The sequence below is a fragment of the Stomoxys calcitrans genome, chromosome 2 (genome assembly GCF_963082655.1).
Source record: "Stomoxys calcitrans chromosome 2, idStoCalc2.1, whole genome shotgun sequence".
NCBI lineage: Eukaryota > Metazoa > Arthropoda > Insecta > Diptera > Muscidae > Stomoxys > Stomoxys calcitrans.
In genome coordinates this window covers 99,877,200-99,894,906 of record NC_081553.1, presented here as the reverse complement: position 1 = coordinate 99,894,906, position 17,707 = coordinate 99,877,200, and the positions used below count along the sequence as shown (strand labels likewise).

Genomic DNA, 17,707 nt, shown 5'->3' with positions numbered 1-17,707 from the left:
GCCGACCATCTTAAATTGGTTCTACTTAGTTAACAATTGTTAATTGCCTCTGTAATTGGTTTAGGACGCATCACTGATTTTCTGAACTTATTTTTTTTTATAATAAATATTTTTTCGTTTTGATTTTTTTTGTTTTCTATTTTTTTTTTTTGTTTCATCTTCTCAATATTAATTATTATAATTTCTTTGTAGATGGCACAAAGAATTGGAGGTTTGAGGTGCTGATGAGCGGGGTAAGCATTTTTAAAAGGAATAAATCTGTCTGTATTTATTTGATTTGCTTTTTGTCAAAATTCGCTCAAAGCTAATGAGCCTGTCACAACTCATTGGTATGAGTGTGTGAGTGTGTTTGTCGTTGTATGGTCATAGATTATGGTCAGTGTATTGTGACTAATTTGTTAATTAATATGACAGTTTGGATCAAAGAAAATATTTGTCAAATTTGTTACTTGTCAAAACATCAAAAGCCAAAAATTGTTGCAAACATTTTTGAGAGTGGTAAAGCCCCCTTTGTAGTCGGGGACTTAAAAAGGCATAAAATGTTTAATTGATTACTATTGACTACAGGTGGCAAAACCAGATCTAACAGATGGTATTGCAAAAAAAAAGCAAATAGGTGAAAACAGAGTGGGTTTACTTAGAACGTTATGTTATGCTGTAGGCCAGGGACGTGGCTAGGGGGAAGGGGAACTATTGGTCTCAAGCCCTCCTTCCCCTAAAAAAATCCTAATTTTCAAATGTTAGCGCGAAAACATACATATTCTTGTTTTAAAGCCTCAATAGGAGCCCCCCCCAAAATAAAATCCTGGCTACGTTCCTGCTATATGGTGCTGTAGTCTGGTGGAAGGGACTGCAAAAATACAACCAACAAAAAAAACTGAGTGAAAAAAATTTAGTTTTTAATTTGCAGCTCTACTCAGAACTAAATGTAATGCTTTATACGAGGAACGTAGCTAGGGGGAAGGGGAACTATTGGTCTCAAGACCCCTTCCCCCAAAAATGTTATTTTTCGAATGTAAGAGCGTATACATACTTATTATTGTTTTATAGCCCCAATATGAGCCCCCCAAAATAAAATCCTGGCTACGTTCCTGCTATATGGTGCTGTAGTCTGGTGGATGGGACTTCAAAAATCCAACCAAAAATAAAACCGAGTAAAAAATTTTTAATTTGTATCTTTACTTAGAACTATATGAAATGCTTTATGCCAGGGACGGGGCCAGGAGGAAGGGGAACTATAGGTATCAAGCCCCCCTGCCCCAAAATTCCTATATTTTGAATGTTGGCGCGTATACATACTTATTATTCTTTTATAGCCCCAATATGAGCCCCCCCAAAAAAAAAAAAAAATAAATCGTGGACGGGACTTCAAAAATCCAACCAACAAAAAATGAAAAAAGTGAAAAAATATTTAAAATTTTTAATTTTTAACTTTACTCAGAACTATATATAATGCTTTATGCCAGGGACATGGCCAGGGGGAAGGGGAGCTATTGGACTCAAGCCCCACTTCTACCAAAATTCCTCTTTTTCGAATATAGGTGCGTAAACATATTTATTATAGTTTTATAGCCCCAATATGGCCCACCAAAAAATAAAATCTTGGCTACGTCCCTGCTATATGGTGCTGTAGTCTGGTGGAAGGACTTCAAAAATCCAACAAAAAAAAACTGAGCGAAAAAAAATTATTTTTAATTTGTAGCTTTACTCAGAACTATATGTAATGCTTTATGGCAGGGACGTGACCAGGGGGAAGGGGAACTATTGGACTTAAGCCCCTCTTCCCCCAAATAATCATATTTTTCGAATGTTGGCGCGTAAACATAAAAATAAAATCCTGGCTACGTTCCTCCTATATGGTGTTCTAGTCTGGTGGACGGGACTTCAAAAATTCAACCAAAAAAAAACTGGGTGAAAAAAAAATAATTTTTAATTTGTGGCTTTACTCATAACTCTATGTATGTATTATGCTTTATTCCAGGGACGTGGCCAGGAGGAAGGGGAACTATTGAACTCAAGCCCCCCTTCCCCCAAAATATCCTATTTTTGAATGATAGCGCATATACATACCTATTATTGTTTTAAAGCCCCAATATGAGCCCCCCCCAAATAAAATCCTGGCTACGTTCCTGCTGTATGGTGTTCTAGTCTGATGGGGCCCTTGGTAAGAGCGAAATCGCGATCATTGTACCATGTAATCTTTTAGTGGCAAAACACTATGATGAGGCCTTTGGTTAGGCCGAAATTGCGATCACTGTAGCATGTAATCTTTTGGTGGCAAAACACTCTGATGAGGCTCTTGGTATGGTCAAAATCACGATCACTGTGGCATGTAATATTTTTGTGGCAAAACAGGTAAGGCCGAAATTGCGAACACTGTATCATTTAATCTTTTAGTGGCAAAAAAGTCTAATGAGGCCTTTGGTTTGATTAGAAATTGCGATCACTGTAGCATGTACTCTTTTAGTGGCAAAATAGCCTGATGAGGACTTTGGTAAGGCCGAAATTGCGATCACTATAGCCTGCATAATGCATTTTGCACAACACATTTTGCCTAAAATTTTTAAAGGTTTTTTCTTGTTTTGTTTTAAATAAAAAACGAAAACAAATTGATAATTTTTTCAACAAAAATTTTCATGAAGGTACGAAATTTCACAAATTTTTCTAATAACAACATTTCAAAGAATGTTTCTCTGCAATGATCAAATTAAGAGGGCAATCAACTTAAATTCCACCGTAGCGCAGAGGTTAGCATGCCCGCCCATGACGCTGAACGCCTGGATTCGAATACTGTCGAGACCATCAGAAAAAATGTTCAACGGTGGTTTTCCCCTCCTAATGCTGGCAACATTTGTGAGGTACTATGCCATGAAAAACTTCTCTCCAAAGAGGTGTCGCACTGCGGCACGCAGTTCGGACTCGGCTATAAAAAGGAGGTACCTTATCATTGAGCTTAAACTTGAATCGGACTGCACTGATTGCTATATAAGAAGTTTGCCCCTGTTCCTCAAGAGAATGTTCATGGGCAAAATTTGCAATCAACCCACAGAAAAAAAATTTCTATAAAATTTTTTTTCAAAAATTTCTATAAATTTTTTTTTTTTTTTAAATTTCTATAAATTTTTTTTTCAAAAGCAAAATCTCAATAAAATTGTTTCTAACTTCGAGCTAAATTATTGATCAAAATGTTATCAAGAAAAAAGTCGAAAAAAAAATTTTTTCAAACACCATAGTTTCAAGAAAATTTTCCTCAACAAAAATTGAAAAAATTTTTTTTTCAAAATTTTTTTTTTATATTTTATTTTTTTATATATAAAAATTTTTGGATTTTATTTATAAATCTACCAACAATAATCCCTTTTTTCTTCTTTTTCCTTTGAAACGCTTGCTTTTTTCTTCTCACATGCTCATCATCATGGGATAATGATAACATTGACTGAGTTTATGTTAATTTTCAACCATTTTGTTGTCGATTTTGATTTTGTGGCGGTTTTCGCCGTTTTATCAGAGCCATTAAATTTTTTTCTTAAAACAAAAACAAATTCCGAGAATTAGTCGTAGCAGTTTATTATGGTCTTTGAATGAAGTATATATTTGGTGCTGCTATGAGATTGTGTGATTTAATGGTAATGGGTCTTCTCCCCCCCAAAAAAAAGGCAACAAAACAGCAACGACATTGTCGATGATGACGATGTGATATGACAACAAAAAGCTCTGTGCACTTTTTTTTCCAACATATTCGCAAAACCCACCCTCTGCGACTATTTAAAAAAAAACGATTTCTCTTTCAACAGCAAGCATACATGTATGGGCGAGTGTTTGTTTGTTGGCATATTCTATGAAATGGCCATCTCAATCGAGTCGAAAGTCTGTCCATGCGTCTGTCTGGTCTTTTATAAATCCCTGCATATTGGCGCACTAAAACTAAATCGTTTCGAGACAATGGTGTCGATTGTTTTTGCCAATTTCCCAGAATTTATAGTTTATGATATGTGGCGTTTTTTTTTTGTTCTCTTTGATTTTCTTTCTATCTCTTGAGTTTTGATTTTTTTTTCTTTTGGGTGGTGTTTCAACAAAAGACAATATTAATTAGGCTTTTAATGGCCAATAGTTTAGTTTTATTTCCTCGACTGCGTTTTTTGTTATTGACATGGCATGGTGAGATTTTCTTTTTTTTTTTGATCTACTATAAAATATTGCCTCATATTTGTAAATAAATTTTAAATTATTTGATTTCAGTTACATGTGTGTATCGTTACGTACTCGGATAAGTTAGCCCTTGTGCCATACCGAGGGAAAATGTTGCTTTTTTGCTTCATTTCATGCCATTTGTCTGGAAGTACAACCCCTTAATAATGACATTGTAGTTTTCCCCCTCTTTACAGTTTTGCCAAGTCTTTTTTAGTGATTTTTTCGATTTTGTTCATATTGCCTTGAACATGGCTACATACATACAACTTGATTAAATTTTACTTTTAATGTATCTTTTTTAGTTTTTTTTTCAACAACAATGACACTCAATGCTAACTCGAGCAAAAATGTTGGAAAGGTAAAGAAGACATTTTCTCTGTAGTCAAAATTTTAGTTTGATTTCCTCAAAAGACAAAATTTCAATAAAATCTTCTCTAAAAACAAAATTGGAATTGTTATCCTCCAAAACAAATGGGGAAAAACGCTAGAAGAGACCCATTTTGAACTCCGATGCTCAGTGCTCTACACTGTACTCATTAGTTATGGGTAAGTAGAGCACCTTAATCCATATGACAAATCTTTTTAATGATAGTCTTGGTAGACTAGAAAACGCGATCAAAATACACAAATGGAAGAAATTTAAAGTTGCCTTCTGTATGTATGTGTGAGTAATATTTTAAACCACATAGCCGACAGTGTATATGAGCCCCACCAGTACTGATACTCCAAACATTATGGTGTTGAAAACTTGAAACTTTTATCACCGGTGTACGTGGCCAGATGATTTTTTTATATCCACCACCGAAGGATGGGGGTATATTCATTTCGTAATTTCGTTGGCAACACATCGAAATATCCATTTCAGACCCTATAAAGTACATAAAATCTTGATCAGCGTAAAAATTTAAGACGATCTAGCCATGTCCGTCCGTCTGTCCATCTGTCTGTTGAAATCACGCTACAGTCTTTAAAAACAGAGATATAGAGCTGAAACTTTGCACAGATTCTTTTTTTTGTCCATAAGCTGGTTAACTTCGAAGATGGGCTTTATTGAACTATATCTTGATATAGCCCCCATATAGACCGATTCGCCGATTTAAGGTCTTAGGCACATAAAAGCCACATTTATTATCCGATTTTGCTGAAATTTGGGACAGTGAGTTAAGTTAGGCCCCTCGACATCTTTTTGAATTATGGCACAGATCGGTTCAGATTTGGATATAGCTGTCATATAGATAGATCCGCCGATTTAGGGTCTTAGGCACATAAAAGCCGCATTTATTATCCGATTTTGCTGAAATTTGGGACAGTGAGTTGTGTTAGACCAGTCGACATCCTTCTTTAATATGCCCCAGATAGGTCCAAATTTGGATATAGCTGTCATATAGACCGATCCGCCGATTTAGGGTCTTAGGCACATAAAAGGGGCATTTATTGTCCGATTTTGCCGAAATTTGGGACTGTGAGTTAAGTTAGGCCCCTCGACATCTTTCTGCAATATGGCACAGATCGGTTCAGATTTGGATATAGCTGCCATATAGACCGATCTCTCGATTTAAGGTCTTAGGCCCATAAAAGGCGAATTTATTGTCGGATGACGCCGAAATTCTGGACAGTGAAATAAGTTAGACCTCTCGACATCTTTCTGCAATATGGCACAGATCGGTTCAGATTTGGATATAGCTGCCATATAGACCGATCTCTCGATTTAGGGTCTTAGGCACATAAAAGGCGCATTTATTGTCTGATGTCGATGAAATTTGGGACAGTGAATTGCGTTAGGCTCTTCGACAACTTTTAGCAATTTGGCCCAGATCGATCCAGATTTGGATATAGCTGCCATATAGACTGATCCCCCGATTTAGGGCCTTAGGCCCATAAAAGCCACATTTATTATCCGATTTTGCTGAAATTTGGGACAGCGAGTTAAGTTAGACCTCTCGACATCTTTCTGCAATATGGCACAGATCGGTCCAGATTTGGATATAGCTGCCATATAGACCGATCTCTCGATTTAAGGTTTTGGACCCATAAAAAGCGCATTTGTTGTCCGATGTCACCGAAATTTGGGACAGTGAGTTGTGTTAGGCCCTTGGGTAGCCCTCTTGAATTTGGCCCAGATCGGTTCGGACTTGGATAAAGCTGCCATATAGACCGATCTCTCGATATAAGGTTTTGGGCCCATAAAAAGCGCATTTATTGTCCGATTTCGCCGAAGTTTGGGACAGTGAGGTGTGTTAGGCCCTTCAAAGGCCCTTTGGACCCATAAAAGGCGCATTTATTGTCTGATGTCACCGAAATTTGGGACAGTGAGTTGTGTTAGGCCCTTCGGTAGCCCCTTCAATTTGGCTCAAATCGGTTGTGATTTGGATATAGCTGCATTATAGACCAATCTCTCGATTTAAAGTCATGGCCCCATAAAAGGCACATTTATAATCCGATTTCGCTGAAATTTGGCACAGTGACTTATGTTAGGCTTCTCGACATCCGTGTCGAATTTGGTTCAAAGCGCACCATATTTCGATAAAGCTGCTATGGGGGCATAAATTATGCATTTTCACTGGATTATGACGAAAGGTGGTTTACGTATGTGCCCGAGGTGGTGGGTATCCAAAGTTCGGCCGGGTCATACTTAACGCCTTTTTACTTGTTTTAATATGAAAAATTTGTTTAACAAACTTTGAAAATGTTAAACATTTTTGTTTGCCTTCAATTTATTGTCCAATAAATCTCATCATTCCATTTGATTAGGCATGTGTAATCAACACCCTTGTTTTTTTTTTTGCTTGAGTGTATTCGATTTTCTACATTGTTGCCATTGTTGGCAAATCAGTCAGTCAGTAAGTCCGCTAGTCACCAGCTGTATCTCGTACACTGCTTCGCAACATTGGGTATGGTGGAGTGGGCCATACCCCCCTCCACCAATGGTATTTATGGCTGAAATCTGTTGCGATTTTGATTTTTGGTTTTACTTTACATGGCTCTCGCTTGACTCGTATCTTGTGTTTTGCTTTTTCATTATTTATTTATTTTTTTTTTATAAAATGTCTTTTTCAGATTGAGGTTGGTTTTTACTTCGTGTATTGTAGCCAACATTGTCAACGTTGTCGCCACTGTTGTCTTGTGCCATGCTGACTTTTCGTTTTTCTTAGTCTCATTTGTGATTTTTTGATGAATTTATTTGCAGTTCACTTGAAATTAATTAAACAACACAGTTGACTTGAGTTTTGTCTAAGCGTCACAATTATAATTGCTAAGAAAAAGTGCATTTTCTTATATATATATATATAGGTATGGGTATAAATATAACAACAGCAGGCTGATAGGTTGGATGCGAGTACGAGTGTAGATAGGCCTATGAGATTGCTGTATAAGCACAATAGGCCATAATGATATTGGGTATACAAGGGATAAGATTTTCCAAAAGGCAAAGTATTTTGTTGAGAATTTTATTGAAATTTTGCCTTTAGAGAAAATTTTATGGAAATTTTGTCTTTAGAGAAAATTTCACGGAAACTTTGTCTTTAAAGAAAATTTCACGGAAACTTTGTCTTTAAAGAAAATTTCATGGAAATTTTGTCTTTAGAGAAAATTTCATGGAAATTTTGTCACCCTTTAGAGAAAATTTCATGGAAATTTTGTCTTTAGAGAAAATTTCATGGAAATTTTGTTTTTAGAGAAAATTTCATGGAAATTTTGTCTTTAGAGAAAATTTCATGGAAATTTTGTCTTTAGAGAAAATTTCATGGAAATTTTGTCTTTAGAGAAAATTTCATGGAAATTTTGTCTTTAGAGAAAATTTCATGGAAATTTTGTCTTTAGAGAAAATTTCATGGAAATTTTGTCTTTAGAGAAAATTTTATGGAAATTTTGTCTTTAGAGAAAATTTCATGAAAATTTTGTCTTTAGAGAAAAGTTCATGGAAATTTTGTCTTTAGAGAAAATTTCATGGAAATTTTGTCTTTAGAGAAAATTTCATGGAAATTTTGTCTTTAGAGAAAATTTCATGGAAATTTTGTCTTTAGAGAAAATTTCATGGAAATTTTGTCTTTAGAGAAAATTTCATGGAAATTTTGTCTTTAGAGAAAATTTCATGGAAATTTTGTCTTTAGAGAAAATTTCATGGAAATTTTGTCTTTAGAGAAAATTTCATGGAAATTTTGTCTTTAGAGAAAATTTCATGGAAATTTTGTCTTTAGAGAAAATTTCATGGAAATTTTGTCTTTAGAGAAAATTTCATGGAAATTTTGTCTTTGGAGAAAATTTTATGGAAATTTTGTTTTCATGGAAATTTCGCCTTTAGAGTAAATTTTTGTTTGTTTCACTTTCAAAACGAACTCAGTGTTCGGAGATACAATTGTAAAAGGAAAGCCAAAGATTTCAACACACACCAATAGAGAAAATTTCTGGAAATTTTGTCTTCAGGGAAAATTTTATGGAAAATTGGTCTCTAGAGAAAATTTCATGGAAATTTACTTTCATTGCCTTGGGGAAGGGTACTTCTATTACACTTTCCATTGGGGAAGGGTACTTTTATTACCCTTGCCCTAGGGGAAGGGTACTTTTTTGCCCTTGCCTCTGGGGAAGGGTACTTTCATTTCCCTTACCCTTGGGGAAGAGTACTTTTATTACACATTCCATTGGGGAAGCGTACTTTTATTTCCCTTGCCCTTGGGGAAGGGTACTTTTATTACCCTTGCCCTTGGGGAAGGGTACTTTTATTACCCTTTCGCTTGGGGTAGTGTATATTTATTACCCTTTCTCTTGGGAAACAGTACTTTTGTTACCTTGGCCCTTGGGGAAGGGTACTTTTATTACCCTTTCCCTTGGGAAAAGTTAACTTTTGTTACCCTTTCCCTTGGGGAATAGTTTTTTATTATACTTGCCCATGGGGAGGGTGCATTTATCACCCTTGTCCTTATGGAAGGGTACTTTTATACTCCTGCCCTTGGGGAAGGGTACTTTTATTACCCTTGCCCTTGGGGTACCTTTCCTTGGAAAAGGGTAATTTTATTACCTTGGCGCTTAAGGAAGGGTACTGTTATTACCCTTTCCCTTGGGAAAGATAACTTTTTTTACCCTTTCCCTTAAGGAAGGGTACTTTTTTACCCTTTCCCTTAGGGAAGGGTACTTTTATTACCCTTTTCCTTTGAGGAAGGGTACTTTTATTGCTTTTTTCCTTGGGAAAGGGTTATTTTATTACCCTTTCCTTTCGGGAAGTGTATTTTTATTATCCTTACCATTGGCGAAATGTACTTTTATTACCCTTGCCCCTGGGGGAGGGTGCTTGCATTACCCTTTCCCTAGGAAAAGGGTACTTTTATTACCTTGGCGCTTGAGGAAGGGTACTTTTATTACCCTTTCCCTGGGAAAAGTTAATTTTTTACCCTTTCCCTAGGGGAAGGATACTTTTATTACCCGTGCACTTGGCGAAATGTACTTTTACCACCCTTGCCCCTGGGGAAGGGTATTTTCATTACCCTTGCCCTTGGAAACGGTAATTTTATCACCCTTTCCCTTGAGGAAGGGTACTTTTTTACCCTGTCCCTTGGGAAAGGAAACTTTTATCACCCTTTTCCTTTGGGTAAGGGTACTTTTATCACCCTTGCCATTGGCGAAAGATACTTTTATTACCCTTGCGCCTGGAAATTTGTTCTTTAGAGACAATTTCATGGAAATTTTTGCTTTAAGAAAGATTTCATAAAAAGTTTCAGCTGATGGACTGTTATAGACCATATGTGGCATAGTTGTTGGAAGTCATTCCTCAACGATATGTGCAAAATTTCAGCCAAATCGGATAAGAATTGCGCCCTCTAGAAGCTCAATAAGTCTAGTCGGAAGATCGGTTTATATGGCAGCTATATCAAGTAATGAACCGATTTGAACCATATTAAGCACAGTTTCCGAAATTAAAAACAAAACACCTCATACAAAAAATGATGCAAACGCTATGAAAATTCTTTTAATTTCATGAAGAACTTAGTACCACAAATGAAAAATTTTCACTGACTTTTTTCACTATTTTGTTTATATGGAGTTTCACTGCGGAAACTGAACTTAATATCTACCTTTAAAAGAAAATTTTATGTAAATTTTAAAATTTCATGAAAATTTTGTTATTAGAGAAAATTTTGAGAATCGTTTTTTCTTTTGTAGAGAAAATTTCATGAAAATTTTGTCTTTTGAGAAATTTTTTAAAAAATTGTCTTTTAAAGAAAATTTTCTTAAATATTTCCTTTGGAGCAAATTTTATAGGAACCATGAAATTTTACATGACTCTGGGTATACATGCAGTTGTCAGACATACAATGCTATATGGTGTTGTGGTTTGTTGTATGGGGCTTTAAATATATACCTACTCTTTAATACTCAGTTGGGTGCAAAGAATAGCTTGGTTGTGTTTCACACCTATACACTGTATGGCGAAAAATAAAATACCATTTCCCCCCATATTCTACTGAAACATATACAATTTAGGACGTTTTGGGTTCCTAAAGGGATTAAACAAACTTAAAATTTCTTTTTCATGAGATCATTTTTGGGATTTTCCCAACTAACGGCATTTTTGGAGGTTATGTTAAACAGCTGTTTTGAAACAGAGTTACCACATCTTAATTTAATTTTTTAATATTAATAGTTGAAAGAGTGAGAAAAATTATCTCATGGTTTTAGGAGTTAGTTTTTCTTGAAGTTGGAAGAGGTTAGAAGGGGTTAATATGATGAACGAATGGTTTACCTGTACTATAACAATAAGGCTCTAAGTCTGGCCGCAAGGGGGCTAATAAATAAATAAAAGAAAAAGACAAAAAATAAGAAATCAAAGGAAAAACACCAATTAAAGGAGAACAAAAATTGAAAGCTTAGATTATGGTGCGGCTTAGTAACTAACAGTAAAGCAGAAAAGTGAAAAAAAGAAGACTTTTTTTACTATAAAGGACCAAAAAAGGAAAACATTCCCTTCCCTTTAAAACAAAAACCAAAAAAAACTTTAAAATATACTAATTGACATAGCATTCTATGATCATTTAACGCCAGTTTTATTCACTTCTATTGTTGTTTATTGTAAATTTTTCTTTCTCGTTTATTAATATCCCATAGAGTTCCCATACACATAGACGGAATAATGATGATGATGATGATCGTGCTGTGAGAAAACCTTAAAAAAAACAACGCACACAGCCAGCGACAAAAAGACCCTGGTGCGATAATGTTGTAATATTTGCAGCCAAATAAGTTCATTGTTACAAAAATAAAAATAAAAAAAAAAACACAAAAGAACAAAGCGAAATATATAAAACATTGTTTTTTTCAACATCATAACAATTTGTTTGTTCATTGATTCCCCAAGTTGCAATGTTTTGTGATTTGAGTGTTTTGTTCTTTTTTTCATGCTTCGGTTTTATTTGCCATTATATAATGTGTGAAATGATCGCTGGAGTTTTTTTCTTTTCCTTCTCCTATAAATGTTTGAACAAACCATTTAAATCAAAATATTTGTGAATACTTTTAACCCTCTTGAATAGTTTCTTGTTTCTCGTTTTTTCATATAAATGGCTTGCAACTGTCAAAATGCCAAGCAGGCAAACCAAGCACAGGCAGCTCGCGACAACTATCTCAGCGACAACATGTTCATCTGTCAACGGAAATTAATGACATCGTAAATCATGTAAATGCTACTCTGTAAACATATTTAAATTTTACATAGCCAAATAAATTCTCAAGAGAGCTTCGCCAACCAGAAAAAGAGCAACCACTTATATTGAGGGTGGCAACACTCTATGGCTTTGGTTGAAAATCTTAACACATGCTTGCCAAACGGGTCTGTTACAAAAGGCGGGCAAAGACGAAAAAAAAGAGGCGGGAAAAAGTGCAGGAATTCAAATAATGATGACAAGATCAAATGGTTCCTGGCGGCCATGGGGTATATAAGGGTGGTTCAGCACATGACTATTAAAAGAGTTTTTGTTTGTTATGTTTTAAAAACATAAAAAAATATTTTTTTTCTTAAATATTAAAACTGAATTTCAATGAATTTTAAGAAAATCTAGAATGTCGAGACAATCAAGAATATATATACTTTATAAGGTCCATGATCAATATTTCGAGATGTTACAAACGGAGTGACTAGATTAGTACACCCCCACCCTAAGGTGGTGGGTAGGAAAACAAGTGAAACCCGATAAAGTTGGGCCGATATTTATTTTGGCTATAGAGGGACCTTATACCATAGTTTTAAATATCAGCGAAATCGGGCAAAACAATCCTCTATAGTTTGGAATATTGTGACCCGCCTAGATATAGATCTCAAACTTTTATATAAGTTTCGTATTCTACCCCAAAGTACCTTTCGTTTGAATCCCATAAGGTGCCGATTAGCCTACATGTCCGTTTGGTGGTGATTTTTGGGGTGGGGCGGCCGCCTTGAGACTAGACCCAAAATTTTTATATAATTTTCCTATTCTACTTCTAATTACCTTTCATTTGATAACCACACTTCCCCAATCGGTAAATATGGCATTTTTGGGCGGCTTTTAGGGCGGGGACGGACCCGCGACACTTGAGGTCGAGTTATTATATATCAGGTTTGCACTCTACTCTTAAATACCTTTCATTTGACACCCATATTGACCATATCAGTAAATTTAATGGTATGGGTGGGTTTTGCGGTAGGGCGTTCCCCCTGATTGCTTTACCCTAGTGACTTTAGATTACTATCAGGGACATCCTTGAGGTTTGGTGACAAAATTTGATATCATATTCGTTTTCTACTGACAAATACCTCTCATTTGAGTTCCATATTGTCCCAATCGGTAAGTGGGCATACTTAGGTGGGTTTTGGGGTAGGGCCTTGCCCTAGATTGCTTGACAATCCGTGTCTTTAGGTTACTATAAGGAACACAAGCAAAATTTCGCTTCCATTGGTTGAATAATCTTTGAGGAATCGCATTTGAAAAAAATGTGCTGAAAGAACCCGCCACCCCTTCAGATATGAAAAAATTATATAGCTTTTTACCTCTTGCAGAATAAAAATTTCAAGAAAATTGTTACCGCCATTTCGAGTCTATTCTGAACAAATGGGAAAGGAGGAAATGTAGGTAAATCTACCTTGAGGTTTGTTTTATTTTTAGATTCGACTTCTGCTTACAAATACCTTTAATTTGAATCTCATATTGTCCTAATCCATACCCATGTCCGTTTGGGTAAATTTTGGGGTAGGGCGTACCCCTTGATTGTTTTACCCTCGTGTCTTTAAGCTACTATAAGAAACACGAGCAAAGTTTAGCTTAACCGGTTGAACGATCTCTAAGTAATCATTAAAAAAAACTATGGTAAGGGGAAGGGTCCCCCTCCCCTTCAGATATAAAAAAATTATATGGCCCAAGAGGTAACAGGCCATAGAATAAAAATTTCAGGAAAATTATTTCAGATGAATCGACCTCCTTGAGGTTTGGTGCCCAATTTTGTTATCATATCTTCTACGCACAAATACCTCTCATTTGAGTTCCATATTGTCCCAATCGGTAAAGATGCCCGTTTGTGTGGGTTTTGTGGTAGGGCGTTCCCCCTGACTGCTTGATAAGGCTACGAAAAGACTCACGACTCACTCTGCTTAATCGGTTGAATGATCTCTGAGAATTCGTATTAAAAAAAAACTGTGGTAAGGGGAAAGGCCCCCCTCCCCTTCAAATCTCAAAAAATTATATGGCCTATTACTCCATGCAGACTAAAAATTTTAAGAAAATCATTTCAGCCATTTTCCAATCATTTCGGTATAAATAGAATGTAGAATTTAAATTTGCCCTTTATAATTAAATCAACATCGAAATTATTCAGAGAAAAAGAGTTAAATTCTTCAATCCACTTCCCATTCCACCCTAATACGTAGACACACAATATCAAAAAATTTTATCTCTCATATGCGCAAACCACAATTTGGGGGTGATATCCAATGAAATTCTTGTGGTATTTGATGATCGGCATCATCAATTAGGTGCTTTGCTTGATGTGTATGGGCATTTGATTGTCTCTAAACCGAATGAAAGGGTAGGGTGTGAGTGTCGAGGGGAGGAACAAGGCAAAAATAGCGATGGCCCAGCATCATCCGTTTACACACAAGCTATCCCCCAAAATACATGGTGGCGATGGCATCTGTGCCGGCGACGACTATAACGACGACGGCGACAATACAACCAATCATAGTCAATGCAGCGGAACCAAAAACCAAACCAGACCTCTCTATACATTGTATATTGATATCGGAATGCGTATGTACGATTGAGTGCGTGTGTATGTGTGTGTGTGTGAGTACGCGAATGTGTCAAGTAGAGATGTAGAATTATATCTTACCTTCTCAGGCATTCATAAACATTGCTACTTGGGACTTTCTTTCTCATTCTGACTTGCAGAGAGAGGGTTTTGAAGAGTTTCACACAAGTGATAAATTTAGATAAACGCATGTTACAGTGTGTGTGTGTGTGTGCGTGTGTAGTATTGGGGGGCCTAACCACATGTGTAGATAGATAAGTATGGGGAGCTTGAGAGTGTATACGAATTATTGATAGCCATAGATATGAATTGGGGGAATGTCTTTTATGGCGATATCGTCATAAAATAGGGTAAAATCACCCCATGTTATGGCGATAAAGTGGTTTTGTTTATTAACAAATGGAGTAAATCTTAATGTTATTGTGTCTCAAATAAGTTTAAAATCTAGCGGCAGTATTTACAAAACTTATTGAAGCCTCTATAAAGGAAATTCGAAATCTTTTTGGCTTTGTTTCATTTTAGATTTGTTAAAAATTTTTATTTTTTTTAAGGTCTCAAATAAGCCTAACTCTTAAAAATTTTTAAAAATTCTCTTTATCCCCATTTTTTTGCCCCCTTGTCATTACGTGATGCCTATTTGGTTTATTTAATGTTTTATGACTGTCTAAGGATATCAATATTCAAAATATGCATGACATTTTCATGTGTCTGTTCTATTCATCTCCTCGCATTTCTTGTGGTTTTGCCAGCAAAAAAAGAAAAATAGTAATAAACAGGAAGGAAGCACATGTCTACCATACGCATACCCATACTCGTTTCCCCTACCCCCCACTCAACACAACCAACTACTGATGGCTTTTCCCACTGTGTTCACTTATTGTAGAACCACTTAATTTCAGATTGATTCGGCTTAGGGTGTAGCATTTGAAAAGTCCCAAGGGAACGCAGGAAAATGCCATAGACAAAGTTCACTTATTCATTTGTTTTCTGCAAGGGGGTGGAGGTGAAGGTATGGTAGCTGGGTGGGTGTCACATTCCGACAACAGCACCCATACGAAATGTGAACATCAATTTACTCTCTGCACTCAGGGAAAGGGAAAATAATGGCTAAAGTGGATACGACAGGAGCAGCGAAAGCACCATCACCAAAACCACCTCCTATGGTTATTATCATCCATGGAAAAACCATCTGGTTTTCTTATATTTTTTTTCTTTGGTCTGGTTTTTCATTTTGTTATTCATTCTCCTTGAAATAAACCAAATGCTTAAATCTGCAGTGCTTTTTTTTGGGGAAGCAAGGGAAAGGCGGAGGTTGGTTGAAGGGAAGTAGCCATAATCACATTAATTATGATTTGACAGGATTGTTAAATTATTTTTTCAAATATTCCGTTGGTCGGAACTTAATAACACTCAAACTTAACCATAATCATTCACTTGAAAGCAACACCCCAAAATAGCTGGCTGGACGAGTGCAAGAAAGTAGGTAGTTGGAGAACTCAATCCTTAGAAAATGTTTGCGACAGCGAGGGTTGCCAAATAGTTAAACATGACAACAATGGTAACATTTTTAAATTTTGATAAATACTAGCTGGCCCAGTGGGCTTCGCGACAACCAAGGTGTCGGCCCCACGCCGCTTAGACCCAAAATAAAAATATCAAATGATTACTATCATAGACCTTACTTGTCCTGTTGAGGAGTATTTAGTGGGTGGGGCATCCCTAGAATCTTTGTCCCGAATTTGTACACCAGATTCGTAGTTTTCTAACTAAGGCATTTCAAGAAATACCCATTTTATGTCAATGAACATATATGCCCGTTTTTGGGGCTGGGTAGTCCCCCGTACACCAGATTCGTAGTTTTCTAACTAAGGCATTTCATGTAATACCCATTTTATGTCAATGAACACATATGCCCGTTTTTGGGGCTGGGTAGTCCCCCGTAGACACCTTTGACCAAATTCCTATATTAGTTAAGTAATCTGCTTCCAAATACCTTTCATTTGATACCCATACTATCCCAATCGGTAAATGTGTCCTGTTGGGGGTTTTCGAGGGTGGAGAGGCCCAGATTTGTACTCCACTTTCAAATACCTTTCATTTGATATCCATATTTTCCCAATCGGGAAATATATAACTTTTGGCCGGTTATTTGGGATGGTTCGTGCCCATGGACATTCGGATCCAAATTTTTATATCAAATTCCTACTATACTCTCAAATATCTTTCATTTGATATCCATATTGCCCCAATGGGTAAACATGTCGGTTTGGGTGAGTTTTGCGGTGGGGCGTCCCCCGCAGATAATTTGACCCCAAAGTTTTATACCAATTTTGTGTTTTTCGGGTAACCATAAGGGGGCATACAAAACTTGGCTTTAATCGACTCACCCGTCTCCGAGATCTGACGTTTTTGAAAATTGTGGTAAGGGAAAGGAACCATCTCCAGTCGGTAAAGATGTCCGTTCGGGTGTGTTTTGAGGTGGGGCGTCCCCCAGATTATTGGACTGCAACGTTTTATACCAATTTTGGGTAACCATAAGAGGGCACCACGCGAAAAATATGTTAATACCATATCTATGCCCTCTTACGATATCAAAAAATTCTATAGCCAATTGCTCTTTTCAATCGATATTCGTAATGTACTCCCTAATACTTTTCATTTAACTCCCATATTGTCGCGATCGGTCCACTTTTATGTTTGCGTGATGCTTTTGGGGTAAGGTGGGGGGGGGGGGGGTCTGCCTCTATAGCCTATTGCTCCTTCCAGACCACATTCGTAATCTACTCCCTTATACCTTTCATTTGAGTCCTATACTGTCATTATCGTCCAATATGCCTATTCGAGGGGGTTTTGGGTCGGAAGGGGGTTTGGGTCTATGGGTTTTTGCTCCTTCCAGACCATATTCATAATCTACTCCCTAATATCTTTCATTTGAGTCACATATTGTCCCGATCGGTCCGCTTTTATTTTTGAATGCAGCTTTTGGGTTAAGAGGGAGGGTCCGCTCCCCCTTATGATACCAACAAATTCTTTAGCCTATTGCTCCTTCCAGACCATATTCGTATTCTACTCTCTAATACCTTTCATTTGAGTCCTATACTGTCATTATCGTCCAATATGCCTTTTTGAGGGGGTTTTGGGTCGGGGCGGCCCTCTAGGTACCTGAACCCAATTTTTATTATAGAATTAATGCTCTACTCCCGAATACCTTTGAATGGTGTCCCATATTGTCCCATTCGGTCCACTTTTA

General features: G+C 36.6%; 1 protein-coding gene and 1 non-coding gene across 7 annotated transcripts in view; one reads left to right on the top strand and one right to left on the bottom strand.

The window, feature by feature from the left end:
• LOC106093567 (paired box pox-meso protein) overlaps positions 1 to 17,707 on the bottom strand; it is a 213,676-nt gene that overhangs the window by 77,429 nt on the left and 118,540 nt on the right. The window contains exon 2 of one of the 6 annotated variants that reach the window (XM_013260646.2): positions 10,928 to 10,969. The exons of the other annotated variants lie outside the window; for them this stretch is intronic. Within the exon in view, the coding sequence (XP_013116100.1) occupies positions 10,928 to 10,969 (42 nt within the window). The remainder of the gene's footprint in view (positions 1 to 10,927; positions 10,970 to 17,707) is intronic. 6 annotated transcript variants of the gene reach the window in all.
• Positions 9,212 to 9,396, top strand: LOC131995397 (small nucleolar RNA snR190). The gene has a single exon (XR_009397461.1). It is a non-coding gene; the product is annotated as a small nucleolar RNA snR190 (small nucleolar RNA).